The 18,994-nt window shown below is 42.7% G+C and overlaps 2 protein-coding genes and 1 long non-coding RNA gene across 3 annotated transcripts in view; 2 read left to right on the top strand and 1 right to left on the bottom strand.

Annotated features, from left to right (window-relative positions):
* BICRAL (BICRA like chromatin remodeling complex associated protein) overlaps positions 1 to 10,171 on the bottom strand; it is a 46,543-nt gene extending 36,372 nt beyond the window's left edge. The window contains exon 1 of the mRNA XM_075496323.1: positions 10,124 to 10,171. The gene's annotated coding sequence lies outside the window, so the exon portion shown is untranslated. The remainder of the gene's footprint in view (positions 1 to 10,123) is intronic.
* On the top strand, positions 2 to 3,237 carry LOC142407163 (uncharacterized). Its single transcript, XR_012774824.1, has 3 exons — positions 2 to 123; positions 1,798 to 1,908; positions 3,138 to 3,237. It is a non-coding gene; the product is annotated as an uncharacterized LOC142407163 (long non-coding RNA).
* TBCC (tubulin folding cofactor C) lies at positions 10,093 to 12,060 on the top strand. The gene has a single exon (XM_075496327.1). It carries the CDS (start codon positions 10,312 to 10,314, stop codon positions 11,365 to 11,367), a length of 1,056 nt encoding a protein of 351 aa, XP_075352442.1. The 5' UTR covers positions 10,093 to 10,311; the 3' UTR covers positions 11,368 to 12,060.
* The last annotated feature ends 6,934 nt before the right edge of the window (positions 12,061 to 18,994 follow it).

An 18,994-nucleotide genomic window follows, 5' to 3' on the forward strand; every position in this document is an offset into this window, starting at 1 on the left:
CCGGCCCGGCCGCGCAGCTCCGCCGGCAGACAATGCCGCAGACCGGCGGCCGGGCACACGCACCGCCGCCCTGACATGATGAGTCCCCAGCTCCGACGCGCTCCTCGCCTCGCGTTTTGTACAGTCAGTCCCTTTAAAAAGTTTAGCTGCCCCCCCCTTTTTCGTTTCTTGGGGCTTTTTTTGTTGTTTTTTTTTTTTTTTGAGACAGCCGTAGATCTGGCAATCTGTACGTGTCTGAGCTGGTTGCTTTCGGTTAAAAGTTGGGGGGGGTGTTGGGTCACAGAAAAGTAAAAAAAAAAAACCAGGTTCCCCCCCCAAAGAACATGAATTTTAACAACTTGGTCGATTTCCTTCATATTGAAGCTGTAACCCACTACACGCTTGGGGTGGGTGGGGGGTCCCCAGAAAAATAAATGCAAGGTCACCTTGAACAAGATAAGATTTGATCCTCTTACAAGTGGCAATATTTTGAATATTTTTAGATACCTTCTTACCACCCTCGGTGGAAACAAATGACATGAATTTCAGCTGCTTAAAAAAAGTTTTGGGTAACCTAAAAATGCTAATTTGGAGTCAAAGCTCAGAGCACTGAGAGTTCGTTGATACAATTCTACACTTTATTTCAGCTAAAAGCATTAATATAGTAATTTTGTTCAAAGCTTTTGGGTTATACAAAACTAATTCAACTTAAAACACTTTATTCATTAAAAATATCACTAAAAATTCTTTATTCAGATGATTCAGAGAAGCCTAGTTTATTTAAAACAAAAACATTTTGATTGAAAACAGAGTTAGATTCTTAGCATGTAGAGATATGTATGGTAATGCTTTTAAAACAAGAAATCTCTTCAAAGACCCTTTTCCTGCTAGTAATCGCAATTCCCAAGGACTGGCACACAGCAACCTTTTCTATTTTTTTCCTAAGAAAAAGTAACTTTGTTAAAACTCCTTAGAGACAAGGATTTGAAGACTTCATTTAGTAGTGCATTCTTCTTTATTAGCTTTACAGCTGAAAAAACACATTTTTAGTTTTTAAGTACAATGACATGAAAATGGTTATGGGCAGTGTACTAGGTGGAGCGTCTCCAAGAAGTTGGCCAGATTTTTTATGTTTAAAAAAAAGTCAGCACCTCAGCACTGTTTTCAATTAGAATCTGGTCATATTATTTTTTAAGTAATGAACGAATTCATATTATAATATGGGAAGCCAAGGTTAAGCCTCATTCCAAACCTTCGCTAAAGCCAAGACTCACTTGCAATTCTTGTTTACATGCATGTCCACAGCAGCAAATTTAGGTGAAGTTTCAAATCACTCCCTAAATGGAAAGGTCGGGCCCTAGCAAACAGGCCTTAGCAGGAGTCCCAACAGATCCTCCATGCAGTCCAGACATATTGAACACAAACAAGGCGCTGCCTAGTCCATCAGCCAATATATTAACTTCACTTTTCATAAATACGGTATGGGCCTGAAGAGCCAACAATATGGACGTAAACACCACGTGTCACAGAGCTCAGCGTCCTAATTGCTCTTATAGCCTATACTCCTGACACCAGCATTAGAAAATCGAAAAGGCCACACTTCAAGGTCCCTAACTTCAGCAAATGCTTCAAGGGGCCAAAACCCTGCCCTGAATTACAGCCTAATGAGCATCACTGGCTTTAGAGAATGTTGCTGAAGTAAGAACTTGTGAGCTGGAGGGACACCACAAGCGTGCTTTTGATTTGGTTAACAGGAAGGAACTTTGCTTCAGAGGTTACGAGGCAGAATATCTGATCAGTATATTATTATTCTCCCAGTCCTACAGAAACCACAAATGGGAAGTAGGCAATACAAAGATGGAATAGGAGGAAGGAGAGCAAATGACCTCGAACAGATTCCCTTATCATAAGAAACACAAGGAAGCCTACGTAAGTTGTCCACGATTGTACCATAATTTACACTTACTTTCCCTGAAGGATGTTTCAAAGCATCGTTGGCAATAACCTTGCTAAGCAGAGACAGTACAAAAAGGGAAGGAGAGCTAGCATCTGTAGAGTGAAGCACACTGAAGCGACTAGATTTCTCCAGACCCACACAAGTCAGTGAGTTTAGGAATGTTTAAACCAATTTAATGGCAATGTTTAAACCCTTTACATTGCCACTGAGTGGACAAAACCAAAACAGAACACACTGTACCCTCTGCAGAAGTAAATTTGCATATATTTCTACAGTTGCTACATCTGTTCAGAAACAAAATTGGCTCAGGTAGCAACAGTTACTAAAAAAAAAAAATCAAGAGTTGAATGTGACTTTATAGGTCAGATTGAAGTACACATTTAAAGCAAAATTAATGTTACCTTTAATATTAAGAAGTTTGAATGCAGTCGTCAGCTGTAGTGTTATCACTTTCTGGTGTACTACAGAATTTTCCAGACCATGTTTCTAAAGAAATACTGCTTTTTGCCGTGAGGTACTCATGCTTTTTTAAGAGGATCACATGATGTTTCTGAACTGAGTATCACTGCCCCAGGAGGTTTCCCCTCTTCTCACTGCCTTACTGCATTAACACAAAAGACCCTAATATGTCAAAATTCTTCTACCCCAAGGTCACCTGCCCAGAGCTGTTGTCCTCAGTCAGAGTCCTATTCTCCAAATTACGTACAATGCACATTGAGTTGCTGTCTCGCCTTAGCTTCCTCGTTCACGTTCATCATTTTCTCATTCATTTTCCTGTAGCAGCTTCACAAGGTGTAAGGGGAAATAAGCATGAGAAGAAAGGCAAGACCAGTGTCAAAAAGGAACAGGAGAAATCTTTAGAAGACAGAGGTTGGTGTAATAATTCTTAAGTACAGCTACCAGGAACATCATGTGCACCCATCACACAACATACTACTTGGCTATATTTTGACATCAGCTGTCAAACTGTGACCATGCTATTTAACAACTACTGCTCTCATAGGTGTGCAAAGACACCAAATGACATTTGGAGTGAGCTGAGATACATAGCCCTGAAATGACAGATTGTGCAGAAGTGAAAACTAGGCTTAGATAACGAGAGGGAGAAAATAAGGGGGTACAAAACACCCTCCCTGTTCATTCTGTCCCCAGTTTTCTCCTAGATCAAGTAATTTCATTATTATTCAGCCCATTTTTCCAGGTCTGCATCACAAGATCAAGCAGCAGCAGATTCATAAGAAAGAATTCAAGGACTAAGCTATTTGCATTAAAGGAATGAATTCCACAGTCATCCCAAGATTCTTGCGTGAATAGTTGTTTTGTAACCTCAACTCACTGCATCCTCCCTGTGGTATATTGGATGGAAACGAATGCCATTTACTCCACTGCAGCCTTGCTTCCTCAGACTGAGTGCTTCAGCTCTATTGATGGCACTTCTTCCTCCCATGCTTCTTTCTCTCTCCATCCCTTAACATGTTTCTTGTGTCAGCTCATCACCAGACACACCATTTATCCAACTACATACTGCTTCATTAATTACTAATTTAGATAAGAATAAATAACTCTAAGCTCGAAGGCACAGAAACAAATAGGTCATCATTAAAAGGTACAAGCAATAGAAAGGTAGAGGTTGCAACACTTGAAAAGTAGGGCACTCAAATACAGTGGCATGGAACTTGAAATATAAATGCAACATACCACGTGAAAAATTCAGTTCGATATCCATATCAACCACCAAATTTTGAATAGTTGCCACCATACTCTGATGACCCACCAGTAAAAATTCCCTAAACATCACAAATTTCAGCTTGATACCACGCCTTACTTTTACACAAAACTACTTACAAAACCAGGGTTATAGTTGCATGATGTAACTTATAAAGCTGTACAACTCCAGTATCAATCATCATACCAAACACAGGACTATCTAACCAATACGTATCTTAAGGGGGGACTGGTTAGGATGTAGGTAGTAAGAGGAGGTAACGAAGAGTGAACCTCAGAACAAGAGATTTACACCAATACCAGAAGACAGACAGGTTTCTATGACTGGAGATTGTGTGAAGGTCAACAGGGCTGTTCTGTGATGAATCCAAAGAACAGATTTTGGAGAACTGTGGTTCTCCAAAATCCATCTCAGAGATGTGGATCTGATGTATGGAAGACAATCAAGTAAAACCAGAGAAAATGTGGTGACTGGACCTCCCATTGAAACAAACGACAATGCAAAATTATTACTGGAACAGATCAAGAATAACTATCATGCTCTAGGTTATTTAAATAGAGTCTCATATTCTTCAGCTTAGAATACCTTAAAAAGGAGAATGAAGTTTGAAAGATTAATAGCTCTCACTTCCAATTTAGAATAATCTTAAGATATTCAGCCACTGAAATGTAGTGGAAAAAACCACCTCTGGAGACAGAACTTTACTACGATATCTGGAGAAATAATCTGCAACAACTAACACCGCCAAAATTTATAGAAGAAATTTAAACTAAAAATGATGGCAGAAATTGGGAGAAGCTTCTATTATATTAATAGTTCGTTAGGTTAGCATAGATGAATAGAGAAAAAAATCAGGTAAGTAAGGATACAGAAATACATAAGAGTATGTTAATGAATAGATGGACACAAGGGTTTTTTTAAAAAAAGTAGTAGTAATTAAAAACAGCAGCCAGGCAATGAAGCTAACAAAAGGACCATTCCTAATACAACTGAGGTGCTGTGGATGATTTAAAAAAAAAAAAAAAAATCAAACAAATATTAGTAGAAGGAACCTAAGCAAAAAATGGAGGCCTAATACATGAAACAAGGCGTTATAGGGATAACAGAAACACAGTGGAATAGTAAGTTATACCAAAAGCATTCATGTTCAGGAAAGAAACGTGAACATGCTAAGCTATACTTGGATAAGGACAAGACAAAATGGAGGAACAGAAGGGACATTATGAATAAAACACCATCTAAGTCACAACTTTTGAGAAAGAATTATTTTACTTGGGTATTTCTGGGACCCTACTAGAAACCAACTGGATAAAATTTGCATATGAATAAAGATTGCTGTAAGATAAGTCTTAATATTATCACTAGAAAGTGTATCAATATGAATGGAATTTATTCTCTCAGATTTAGACTGAAGAACAAATGCTAATAATAGGAGGAGGCAGTCCTCCTTCAAAATGATAGCTGTCAGATTTTTTCATAAGATGAATAAAAGGCAAAAAGAATACAAGTTTAGTTTTGTTAACTAATGGATATACTACAGGACAGCTAACAGAAAATCAGTAAACTTGGATACAATGACTTCAAGTTAATTCTATTTAAATTATTCAGAAAAATAAATGGAATATGTTGCAATTAAGATTCACAATTCCAAAATGGAAAACTTTTATATACTATTGAACCTAGGTGGTCCATTGAACTGGCTAGTCCAACAACCATAGTTTTCTGAAATGCCTTAAAATAAAAAAAAAAAAAAGTAAAAGCATCTGAAGTTTAAAGTAAGGCACTGAAAAAAATCTCTTAGGAACTCCAGAACTACTAGAATAATTACCTCAAAGGGAGAGTGCAGAAGACAGCATCTGTAGCTTACATACTTGGTCTTTGGACTTTAACTAATGTCAATTAGCAAGTTAAGATTCTAAATACCAGTTAGCAGCTAGCTCTGGACCATTCCTAAGTGCTCTTCTGCTCTTGAGCTTTTGTATTTAGCATATTTGGGCCTTGCTTTGTTAATCTTGAAGTGCCTCTTGTCATAAAATGTTATGCTTTGAAGTCTGTCCCTGGTTTTAGAGAATAACTCATTTTCGTAGAAATTAATTTGTTTCTCCACCTTTGGCATCGGGAATACCAGGTTCTCGGGAGGGACTAGCTCAGACTCGTTTCAAAACAAGTGCACCTTGACTGGTCAGAATATAATTAGTATTTTAAGCGTTCCCAAGGATTACATTTCAAAGCTTTTGCATTACTCACAGCAATTAAGATGCACCAAGTAAGTTTTATAGTTTCAGCTCTAACTCTCTAATTAGCGATTTAAAACCACACATATTTTACATTGTCTTGCCTTTCCATATGGCCGAATATATAAAGCACATTTTAGTCCAAACAAAAGGTTTTTTAAAAACAATCAGTATGCCAAACATAATGTTAAAGGGATTTGTTATTTTCTTCCAAGAGAAGAACACTGAGATACAGTGGCTCGACAGTCATTTTTACTGAAGCCCCATTCCACCGTGAAAACTGTACAGTCTACAGTATCTTAAATGAATCACAATATAGCTTACATCTTTAATGCCTGATCACAGTGCCAGAGGAGTTCAAAGAGCCCTTACTAAAGCCAGCAGTTGAATATGATGGTTGCACAAGCCACTGAAGTACCTACTTTGCAGCCAGAAGTAATTACATTCATCTGCTAATCTCTTCTGGAGAAACTCAATCTAACAGGCAGAGATCACATCTATCAGATAAGAGCTCCACGCAAGACACAGGGGCTGCTGCTTTTCTTGAAAACACAGCTAAAAGACAAACTAGCATTTTTTGTGTGTGATGGTGCAACGTACATGCATTACACCCTTTGGAATAAAAAATGTCAGTGTTGGGAATACATACCAATGATAAGGAGTAAATGTATTTACTTACTTCCTTTGCTTGAGAAAGTGCAAATCTACATCTCGAGATCACGCCACAACTATGGGGTTCTTGACTTTCACAAGCTCAGGAACCTCAGGTTTAAGAGTCCATTATTATGAGGCCAGACACCCAGTTGCCTCTGTGGATCTCGCTTGTACTCCCCACTCTTCTTAAAATAATGATGGAATGAGACAGGATCTTGAACCTTCACCCGAACTACGCAACACATCTCACTTCAAAAGGCTACGAGTTAATGCTGTTGAGCTAGTTTAAATCAGTACAAAATATTTCAGGTAGATAGCATTCAAGAGCAATAACCATGGGATACAGATTTAAACCTGGAAGCATGCATGATGGAGCTTTGGAGTGCTAGATCACGTTTGTCACAGCGCTAGATCCAAGCAAGCAAGTGCAACCTGCAACTTCACATAAAACAAATGACGTTGTACAGTCCAAGCAACAGCAAAAAGTCTTACTGAAATGATTACTGTCTACCTTTCAAACCAGAAAGGAACTAAAGCACATCGGGGGGGGAAGCAGGAAAAAATTGTAACACGGACAGAACTATGTGCCTTACTTTTATCTAATATGCTCAAACAGCTAAACTGCTTGTTGCAGCTTACCAAAATGAGTCCAAGCCTGAGCTAGAAGGTTTACATTTTATTCAGGCAGTTACTGTTTGGGAAATTGTAAATCTTCTGTTCTCTATGGCTTATAATGGAGCACACTAAGCAGCCTTAAAACATAAAAGTTGCTGCCAGCAAAGTCAGGAAGAAAATTGTCAGTCTTTGTATTACCACAAAAAAATACATATATACCAATATCAATTATACCAAAACCTCAAATTGTAAGTGTGGAAAGTAAATTTGGAACATCAAGATGAGATGGTTGGAAGAATTTTACTGCTCCCTTTTTAATTTTTCATTATAGTCATATACTTCGTCTTCTTGTATCTGGAGTTATTTTGCTTCTAACCCAAAAATCATTTGTGAGCATTAGCATGGTGAAAAGATTCCAGTCTCTCCCAGAAGCTCCTATTCACAAGTGTATTTGGTCCTCATTAATTTAGACCCCCAATCGCCTCTAGAAAAAACAATTTAGAATACCTAGCTTTTTAAATGCCGAAATGTAATAACAAGTAATCATTACACTGCAGCATAAAATACTTAACATTTATTTTGAGCTGCGTACACTAGTGTTTTCTTGTAATCTTTTCATATATAAAGTTGTTTTACCCACTGCAGTTCATCTACCAGGTCACATCTGTGTAACAGTACCAAAGCCATACTCCAGTAACATTTGTGCATACTCAAAAACAGCAAAAGCCTTTTTCTGTCAATATGTATAGGATAATCACTTACATCACTGTTACCATCTGTATGACCTACACTCGTGGGAGCATAAGGCAAAAAAGCCTGCTATATAAAATGAAACTTACACATCTTTCTTATGAAACAAGATTGAAATAAGTGGTTTTTTTTCCTTACAGTGAATTAATTGCACCATATTCCTGCCTAATGTAACATTAGTACAATTACTGCAGGAGTGGATTTGACTATTTATTAGCAAAAATGCCTAAGACTTACTAAATGCATCATTTAAACACATTGGTAGGGAAAAAAAAAATCGAGTGAGAATATTTCAAGATATCCTTCCTTTTTCATGATTGAGCATTCTGCCTTTCTACAAGGTAAGAGGTTTTAATTTTTAAGACTCAAAATCTGATTTTTCATAAACTAAATTCTGGACACATTAACATCGCAGTGTTGTGACAGTAAAGAGCGGTAATGCATTAACCATGACGTTACCCATCCTGCTGCCCCCCATCCAACCTGCTCCAAAGTACTACTGTTATACAACAATCCCTTGAAATCCCTTGATTTTATATTGTTAACAATTATAAGGAAAGAATATTCTCTATTTTAGTGCAAGTCCTTTATGCATTACAAGGATTAAAGGCATTTCACTGCCTTTCTTCTGTCATCCTAACTGGGCTGACATTATTACATATAAGATTCAGGTACTCCCTCCCCTCTAACGTACTAGGTACTACTAGGTACTACTCTAGGTACTCCCTACCCTCTAACGTACTCCCTCCCTACTCTCCCTACCCTCATATTATATCATGTCTAACACAGAAGTTAAACCATTATTTTTCAGGAAACAGAAAACAATGGCTACTTTCTAAGGGTAAGGCTACTTTCAAATGCATAAGTAGCATAACAATCTATACTTCCAAACAGGAACATTAGACAAAAAACTCATGCTATCACCAAATAGAGGACAGTAAAATCAGAATATCTACTTTGGGTTTACCATCTTTTTGTTTCAATGGATAGTTTTAGGTCCTATCCGTTAAGGTACTTACCAATTAAGTACCTACCTACCAATAGGTAACTTTGAAATGCCAAGGGAAGGGAAATGATATTTGTAGAACCGGACAGGAGTTTAAATTTATTTTCCTATGTTTCTAAGAGTGCTTTGTGTTAACTTTCTTTGCAAGAATTAACGTTCCATGAAATAGAAGAGCAGTTCTCAAGAGAAATACATCAGAATGATGGTCACTTTTCTACTTTGTAGCCAGGTGTACTTCGTTTCTGGTTCCTGCTGCAAGTTTACTTAAAACACATCTCCCAGTTATAAAACTTAAAAACACGTAAAGAGAGTCTTCCTTGCCATGTTTCTATATAGGCCTCTGTGGGTTTCTCATATAGACCTCCTTCTAGGGCATAGTAATCCACAGGCACTGCTCTCATTTCCCTCAGGAACTGAACTCTCTTCTGGAACAAAACACTCAAGAAATCAAATAGGCGGCTAAGAAAAAACCCAGTCATTTTGGCAGCACTTTTACAGTTACCTGCAAGTATTAACCGCCTTTTTCGTAACTACTTCACTGCAGAAGTTTTCTAACTGTAGGGAAGGTTTATTAAAACACTGCATTTACGGAGCCCCCTGAAGACATCGGCCCCGTGAGGCAGCCAGCCGACGCCCGGCCGTGGCTCCGCGCCTCCCTGGGCACGGGGAACGCCACCACCAGGCACCACACACCGCTGCACGGTACCTAACGCCTACCAGAAATCCACGACCAGCCCAGACAAGACCCGAGCAGCCAGCGCGGCCTGACTTTATTTTTAACGGCAGGTGGAGAGCTGCTGCTGCCGCTGCTGCCGCCACCGCCTGCGGCAGGCAGCGCGGCTGTGGCCCTCAGCCGCCCTCCCCGCCACGCCCGGGCCCCGCCGCCCTCCCCCGAGCCCCGCGGCGGGGAGCAGACGCCCCCGGCTCCGCCGTCCGCAGAAGGGCCGCGGGCGGGCGGATGCCGGCAGCCGGGGCCGCCCCCGCGCCGAGGGCCGCCGGCCCAAGGGCCGCCGCGCTCGCCGTGGCAGGCGCGGCCTAGGAGGGGGGAGGGGAAGGCGAAGGGGGGGAAGAAGCGGGCACTTGCGCGCGCGCGCGCAGGGGGGAGGGCGGGGGAGGGCAGGGGGTTATTTATAGCCCGGCTGCTAATTTGGGAAGCGGGATAACGCGCCCCGCAGAGCGCGGCACCTGCCGCCAGGACTCACCCCATCCCGCAGAGAGGCGCCGGCCCCTTTAAAACCACAGGAGACCCCTCCCTCCGGCTCTCCTCCCCTCCCTCTCCCCTCCCGCCGGGAGCCCCCCAGCCCGCCAATCGGCGGCGGCGGCGCAGCCGGGGCTGCCGGCAGCCAATCGGCGGGCCGCTTAGTGACCGGAGGGGAGGCGAGGAGGCAAGATGGAGGCGGCGGGAGAGGCGGCGGCGGCGCCAGCCGAGGAGCTGCGGGCGCCGGCCGCCTTCGTCGCTCCCCTGCAGCCTGAGATGGCCGCCGCCGCCGTGGTGCTGCCGGAGCGGCTGCAGCGGCGGGAAGCGGAGCGGCAGCAGGGCGTGGAGCGGCAGCGGCAGAAGAAGGAGGCGCAGGTGGTGAAGGAGGAGCAGAGCGAGTTCTTCGTGGCCGCCTTCGCCCGGGAGCGAGAGGCCGTGGAGGCGCTCCTGGCGGCGGGGCCGCTGGAGGAGGCGGCCGCCCGCCTGCAAGGGCTGCAGAAGCTGCTGACCGAGAGCGTGCGGTTCCTGGCGCCCTACGAGGTGCGGCAGGGGCAGGAGGCCGTGGCGCGGCTCCAGGGGGACCTGGCGGCCCGGCGCCAGGAGCTGCAGCCCAAGAAGAAATTCGCCTTCCGGGCCCTCAAGAAAGAAGCGGCTCCGGGCAGCGAGCCGCGCCCCGCGGAGCCCGCCCGGCCTGCGGCCGCCGCGCCGGCCGCCGGCCGCGGCCCCGCCGAAGGGGAGGCGGGCGGGCCGCCGCTGTGCGGGTTCAGCGGCGCCGAGAACGAGGAGCTGGAGCTCGGCCCCGCGGAGCTGCTGCAGCGGGACGTGGTGCTCTCCGAGCTGCGCGGCTGCCGGGTGCGGCTCCGCGGCAACGCCAACACGCTGCGGGTGCGGGACTGCCGGGGCTGCACCGTGCTCTGCGGGCCCGTGTCCACCTCCGCGCTGGTGGATGGCTGCAGCGATTGTCTCCTGGTGCTGGCCTGCCAGCAGCTCCGCACCCATCGCACCCGCGACAGTCGGTTCTACGTGCAGGTCACCAGCCGGGCCGTAATCGAGGACTGCACTAAGGTCTCCTTCGCTCCCTACGCCTGGAGCTACCCTGGTATCGAGAGAGATTTCGAGTCTTCTGGGCTAGACAGAAACAGAAACAACTGGAACCTGGTGGATGACTTTGACTGGCTGGCGACTGACAAGCCTTCGCCCAACTGGAGCCTGATCCCCGAGCAGGAAAGAATCAGCTGCTGGGACTGACTGCAGAGGCAGCGCGGTGCTGAGCAAGAAATCCTGGTGTAAACGCATTGATTCGTAACCTGTGGGACTTCATCCCCGATATGCCATTAAATGATTCCATTCGGTATTTAAATTGTGAATTATGATGTATGACTGGATTTTTTAATTGAAGAATGCAGTCAAATATAGTTCACTGTTCTTACACAAGTTGCTGCTATAATCTTTATGTATCACTGTGGAATTTGCTGGCTAGTGCAGTACCTCATTGCTGAGTTTTTCTCATTAAGGTGGGGGCAAGGGGCACCAATACACAAACAACAGCGAGCCTCTATTAGAGCTGTTGCACTGCTTTCACTCACCCAGGCAGAATCTGAATTAGCTGCAAGTAGTACAAGCTGTACAGGAATGGAATGATCAAAAACCCAGTTTTTTGTATGTTTGTGGTTCTCAAATTGCAGGTGACAGTATGCTATCTTATGGGGATTGCAGGAGAGGACTTTTGTGAGGTAATGGGGAACAATGAAATCTGTAAGTTGTCTTTAGGCTTTTATTTCGAGTAAGATTAAAGGAAAAAAGCCTAATGAACATTTAATGCTCTCTTAATATATTAATGATTGTTTGAAATTAACAAACCTATAGAGGCTATATAAATACTAAACCTTCACAATCTGAAAATGTGAGAAAATGCTCCTTCTGTAAACAGTTTTAACTTGAGATGAATAAAATTAGTGCTTTGAGTGTGCTTTTGGGGGCATACAATAAGTGCTGATTAACATCACAGAAGCTAGGTAAACTCTTCTACTGCAGTCTGAGACTTCAGGGGAGAGATATTCAGGTATGTCCTACTAGTTGTTTCATCTGTCTACCAGACACTAGGCTTTGTGGTGCTGTGATCTTCATTTACAGCACCCTGCTACTGCAAAAGTGCAGTGTTGACAGGGGGAGTTGGTAAAATGGGAACATGAAGTGCTGTATTCCAGTTCCAAAATTGCATGTTATCTTGCATAAAGTACACAGTAACTTAAGTCCCATTTCTTCACTCCTGCTAAATAAAAAAAAAGTAGCAATGTTATGGAATACAGTGTTTTTACAATGCCTTATTAGTGGTGGTGAGGTGACCACTATCCATACATAAAGTATACATAGTAGTTCTAGGTTTCCAAAACCACTCCTTAACTTGTGATGTTTTACAAGAAATCTTTGTTTACCTTGGCTAACAATCACCTTAGAGTTGTATTTTAAAACTGCAAAATATTTATGCTGCCCTACCATCATATATGTGCCTCTAACAGAAAATTGGTACTAGCTGAACCGTCAAAAACTGCATCATTGTTGTGAGAAGCACTTGAAACTTCACTTGAGTGAAGACTGGTTTTGAGCACAGAAACTTATCTACATTGTTTTCAGCATATTTAATTTAAATGTGGAGAAAAAAGGGAATTTTTATATATTCTTCACAACTTTGTTTTGTTTACTTCTGTTAATGTATACTTTTTGACTGAATTGGATTTTGCATTTCAGATACATTTGTTTGGAATTGTTTCACTTGTCCCTTTACTAATGATTCTTCTTTGCATTGAAAGCATCATAAAATGGTTTAAAAAAGATACCCTTAGTCTTGCTTTAATGTACATACTTTTTAGTATCTCTTATTAAAGGGATGTGATCAGATGAGGCTCTCAAGTATCTTAATTTTAACACATCCATCTTAGTAGAGAACCTGATTTTGTAGTTAATTTTTCTCCCCCACATATGCTGGTAGTGACTAATCAGTCCCCTTAGCATCCTCTAGTCCTGGGATTGCAAACTGTTCAGCCTGTAAAAAAAACTACAGAAATGCCTTTGTTCTGCTAGCCAAAAGCTATAAACATTTAAGTTTACTTACTATGTGGATGGACACTGGCACATCTAGAAACAGAGATGCTACCGCTAGGCTTTAGCGGGTATCAGAGATGTACACACAGTTGCACATGTTTCCAGGTACCTTTTTTAAATGTTAATTTCCTAAGGTAGAATCATACTAGGAGAAATTCAAAACTATTTTGAAACAGAAGTATGTTATGTTAATAGTAATGTAATATATGAACACAAGTTATACACTAGAAAAGGTTTGCTAGTGTATTCATAGGCTCTATCAGTATAGAAATTGCAACTTTTTCAGGTCTGGAGGAAAGAGAAACACCTAAGCATTTCCATCTAGTTATTTTAACAACACTATAATATTTTGTTATTAAAAATACATACAGAAAAGGAAGTCACAAGTAGTATAAGCACTAGCAGGCTGTCATCTGTGTGTCCCAGAAGAAACAATTCCTCCTGACAACACCAGTGCAGGCAGCTCGTGTTACTCACCTGTGCTATAACCCCCAGCATTCCACAAGCCCTTGTAGGTAGGAAAAAAGTAAAATGCCATGTGAGTGAGAGAATATTAGCTGAGATCCCAAAAGTACAGTTATTCATTTGAGAATCCATTTTCCAGTCCAATCTAGTGGAAAGCGATAACGCAGATGTTATATACTCAGATACGCGCAGATAACGCAGAATTATATACTCATTAAATTTTTACAAAAGTATTTAAAAGCATGGTAGGAATAAGTATGTGTATATATATATATATAAATGTTTTACAGGATAGTTATATGTATATGATCTGTATTTAAAATTTCTCAGCTATTTCTTAAACTAATTTCGTAGGATCTATTTTCTTAGATGGAAAAAAAATTCTTGTTGACACATACTCAAACTAATGTTTTGGAAATAAGATGTTGGGGATACTTTGGCAGGTCTAGACTATAGAGTTGTCTAGATTATTTCATTGGAACTACTCACAGAGTAAATACTAAACACGGAAAGACTAAAGGTCTAGTCCACAGTATGTGTAACTTCATCACATTTCTTTACCTTTTGCCTGAACTGACAAGGCATCAGAAAAATTGCTTCCTGTCTGCAGGTAAGCCTTAAGCTGTTTGTTCAAGAGGTCAAAAACATATCTTAAGTATGGAAGTGATGAAATAGGTTCGCTGAGAGTGTCTGGTTTCAACAAGTGAGGAATTTTGTGCTATCTTGTCTCTAGATGACTGGATGACGGAGTGTCTCATACATCACACTGAAGCAAACCTCCTTCAGAGAGGGTAAGGAGTGTCATGACATCCTGAGCTGCCAGTGGCAAGTGGCCAGGCTCCCGAATTCCCCTTCTGAAGCTTGCGACTGAGAAATATTTAGAGGGAGGGTTGGGCAGAGTTTGTGCAGCAGCTGGTTTGAGGAGAAACACCAGGCTGTCTCTGTTCTCCTGGGTCAAGGAGACTTGGGATGCCAGTCTGGTCAGAGCCGCTTTGTCTCTCTGCTAATCGCAGCTCGGAGAAAGGAGGACAGCACATGCTCAGTTTCTTCCTTCAGAGCGATAAGCAATGCTGACATGAAGAAAATGCCTGGCAGCCTCTTCTAGGCCAGGAGCCAGGATTGCTTTGTGTCTAACCTGCTATGGAGAGCTTGCAAAAATCCCCTTCCCCGGAGACCCGTGAGGGAAGAGGTGCTTCGTTCAGGAAGCTCGTGCAAGCTGAGCAAGGTTTCATGGCTGAGGGGGTAGCAGGTAACATCAGGCTCACAGTCGTGCTACAGGGCGGGCAGAAGCAGTTAGAACTGCTGTGGAAACAAGCTGGTTTCAAGCTACCTTGCCTAGTAGCAAGGTGGAGGACTAAAAACATGGTGCAAGGGAGAAAACTCTTCAAAGGAGCCCATTGAATGAGCATGTTCAGGGACAGTAATTCCCCAACCGGTTAAGAGCATCACCAGCACCGCTTTGCCTCCGTCTAGATTCACGTAACCTGCGTAACGCAAGACTGAAGCAAACAAAGTCTGCTCAAGAACTCTAGCTCTGGTTTGCATCTCATTGCCACCAGAATAACCAAGGAACTCCTTTAAAAAACACATACCCTAAAGAAATTAATTATGCTAGGCATCAGAAGGGGCTGAAAAGCAAATGCCTGCCAGGGACATGGTTGTGAAGACATTATGAGGATAATAGAAACATCAGCACCATAACTGGGTGCAGATTGGCCCTGAATAGAGGGCTAACTGGCAGAAAGTTTATAAAAACAGTGCAGGGCATTGAGGTGTGGAACCATTTTCCACAGGGAGTCACAGGAGCAAACTCTTGGTTTAAACATTTTTGAAAGACAGCCTGGTTGGACAGCCCTCCTCCAGCTGACAGCCTTACCAAAATCTTTAAAGCCCGTGAAACATCCTTAGTTCACCACAGCGCTGTTACTCAACTTTTTAAAGCTCATACGCATTTGTGAATGAAATAAAATAGTTCTATGCAACAATACACAACAATGAACCCATAGAAGAAACCTGAGACCGTTCTTCAGCACCGCACAGAGCTTTGAGCGTTAGCATTTGTTGAGGCTGTGCGAGGTAGCACGGACCAAAGCTTGCCTCCAGAGAAGCAGCTGAGAGCTTTGCTGCTGCTTCCAGTGTGGCCACCACCTCACCTGGAGGTCCGTCCCAAGAGGGGCCGACCCCCTCGGTTCCCGCTGGAGTCCAGACCTTTCCCTCTGCCCGCACCTGCTTCTCTGAGTACCAGGAACAAAAATGACGTTATCTGCGTTCTCTCTTTATCCAGCCCTGCTTCATTTGAATAGATTCTAGCGTGGGCTCTAGCAAAATTGTTGTGTGGAAAAACAGGTAAGAAATGCATGCATAAGACAATTTCTTACACACTTTTATGCATAATATTTTTGATGGCTTGTTTGTTTGTTTGAAGTTTCTTCCTATTTAAGCAATAGCTATATGTAGACAAGGATCAATCTCAGTGGCTTTACCTGGAACTGCTTCAGGCGTTACAAACTACTTAGAAATTCTTTAGTGGAAGGAGTTTTTGTGAATACATAGAATCCTTCCCCCCGTACCCACTCTTCTGCTGTCTTTCCAAGTGGATTTCTGCCAGCATATAAGAGTGCAATCTGAGGGCACACTTGCTGGATTTGAGAACTGTATGCAGAGAAGTACATTTCTTTACCTCCTTTGTGCATCATCCTTTTGCTGCTCAGCTCTGCCCCCTTACCTCCTACTTTCCACCAGGCTCTCCCCACTTTGTGTGACTGCGTGTCGTGGTTTAACCCCAGCTGCAACTAATCCCACCCAGCCGCTCGCTCACTTCCCCCCAGTGGGATGGGGGAGAGAATCAGAAGAGTAAAAGTGAGAAAACTCGTGGCTTGAGATAAGGACAGTTTAATAGGGAAAGCAAAAGCTGTGTGTGCAAGCAAAGCAAAGCAAGGAATTCATGCACTGCTTCCCATGGGCAGGCAGGTGTTCAGCCATCTCCAGGAAAGCAGGGCTCCATCACGCGTAATGGTTACTTGGGAAGACAAACGCCATCACTCTGAACGTTCCCCCCTTCCTTCTTCTTCCCCAGCTTTACATGCTGAGCATGACACCATATGGTATGGAATGTCCCCTTGGTCAGTTGGGGTCAGCTGTCCCAGCCGCGTCCCCTCCCAACTCCTTGTGCACCCCCAGCCTCCTCGCTGGTGGGGTGGGGTGAGGAGCAGAAAAGGCCTTGACTCTGTGTAAGCACTGCTCAGCTATAACGGAAACATCCCTGTGTTATCAACACTGTTTCCAGCACAAACACAAAACAGGGGCCCCTACTATGAAGAAAATTAACTCTATCCCAGCCAAAACCAGCACACTGTGGCCTTTTTTCTACGCAGCCTTTCTGTTACGGCCATCGGATCTGCACAAGAGAGCTCATAGTCTGTACTGTACTAAAAAGCCAATTTCATCACATACAAGGAAAGATATGAATAGCAAGAAAAAAAAAATCTGTGCAAATTATGGAATTTCAGCATTTCCATTCACATTGTGATCTGATTTATCTGACTTACTTGAGGATCCATCTGTTGTGATGAGATGTTTTCCAGCAGTAATGACTATTGTGAGCCTTTTGTAAGCTTCTTTCAATTCCCAACATATTTATTTCCTGTTTCTGCAAGTACAAACATTGATTTATAACTCATATTCTTTCAGCGGTGAACACTACACCATAGGCAATACAGCAATACAAATAAACACTCATAATGAACATCTCAGGGGTCAAAGAAAAACTGTGTTTTCTGAACATATTACCCACACTGCGGATAAGGACGGCTGAAATGCCAGGAACTACCCAGAGCAAAACCACGCTGAAACCCCGACAGTACGCCCCGGCGTAGTTTAGGAGCCATGGGGTCCATCAGATCGCCCTTCCCAGGGCAGACTACAGCCCCAGAAGTGAATTTAACAACTTGCTTCTGTCTCCAGCCTCAGGACCTGCAGGCACCTCACATGCCACAACAATAGTAGCCTACCAAGTTACTTGTGTACATAGGAGGAAAAAAAAAAAAAAGTCATAAATGAGACTTTTCTCCACCTGCTAATCGTACAATGCGGCGCAGCCATTTTATCACGTTGCTTCTCAGGAGCGTCCCTGTACACACCACACAGTTACAAATGCAAGCCAAACCATAAACTAGAGTGCACAAACAAACCTCTTCTCTCCACACAATAGCTTCCTATCATAGGGAAAACCAGATATCTTCATCCTCACAGTGAAACCTAACCACTTCTAAGGAAAGAAAAGAAAAAAGAACCCAAGAAAGCCACATGTTTCATATCAGAGAGCAGTGTGAAAGAAAGATTGGGCCAGGAAATTATTTTTATTACCAACTAAGAGCACTTCCATAGTTTAGGCACATAGGATATACCTATATAAAGGGAATTTGCCTTTTATATCTCATACTCCTGAAGACAGAAGGATCATGGTTGGTCTAGAACTGGGCAGCAGACTATAGCAAATACCATGTTTTTAATGTTTGCTTTAAAAACAACTTTTCCCTCCTTCCTAGCATTAACTGGTAAGTTTCTGGGTTATGTTTAGGTTAGCAGGCATAGCTTTATGGAAAGGTGTCAATATTGTATTGTTATCCATAGAAATTATAATTTTTTAACAGTATTTTGAATTTGAACACATTCATGGTGAGTTCTAGCAGATCAATAATCATTTGAATATTTTATCCTACCATTTGATTCTCCAAAATGGCATATGAATTATGCACAACCTGCAAGGAGACCATTAACTCAAACATCCTTGCTGCAATTAGCTATTGTCTGCTATGGATCAGCTTCGATGTTTTCTATTTGAAGTAGAAAGCGGTAGTAAGTCTGCCCAATTAAAGGTGAATCCCAGCCAAGATAAAGATTTGCAAGAAGAGCAGATGCCAGGCAAGACCAATTTTCTTTTTTACGTTGTCTACACCCCAGAAAACTTCTCGATGATCCCCCATAACCTTCCTCTTCCTTAGGTTGCTCCGCTTGAGACAGCCCTCAGCTGATCACTTTGTGCTGAAGCTTGCAGAGGGCTCGGCCGCTCCGTGTCTGGGAGAAGCGGGAAGCGTTAACTCCCCACTTTTAAAAGTGTTAATTTCGTGTTTTGAAGGAAGCATCAGAGTATAGTATACGATTTAATGTCACCAATCCCCTTTTAAAGCTTCCAAGCATGGTGAGTTGACTTGATGGGTGGGTAGTTTTTGCCACTGTAAGTCCCCAGCTGGTACTGAACTATTGAAAGTACTTAAATATTAACAGCAGGTTTCCAAATCTGGGTTGT

The sequence above is a fragment of the Mycteria americana genome, chromosome 3 (assembly GCF_035582795.1).
Source record: "Mycteria americana isolate JAX WOST 10 ecotype Jacksonville Zoo and Gardens chromosome 3, USCA_MyAme_1.0, whole genome shotgun sequence".
Classification (NCBI taxonomy): Eukaryota; Metazoa; Chordata; class Aves; order Ciconiiformes; family Ciconiidae; genus Mycteria; species Mycteria americana.

Bases quoted from the DNA above. Each gene is read 5' to 3' on its own strand.
- TBCC (XM_075496327.1), top strand. From the start codon at position 10,312: ATGGAGGCGGCGGGAGAGGCGGCGGCGGCGCCAGCCGAGGAGCTGCGG.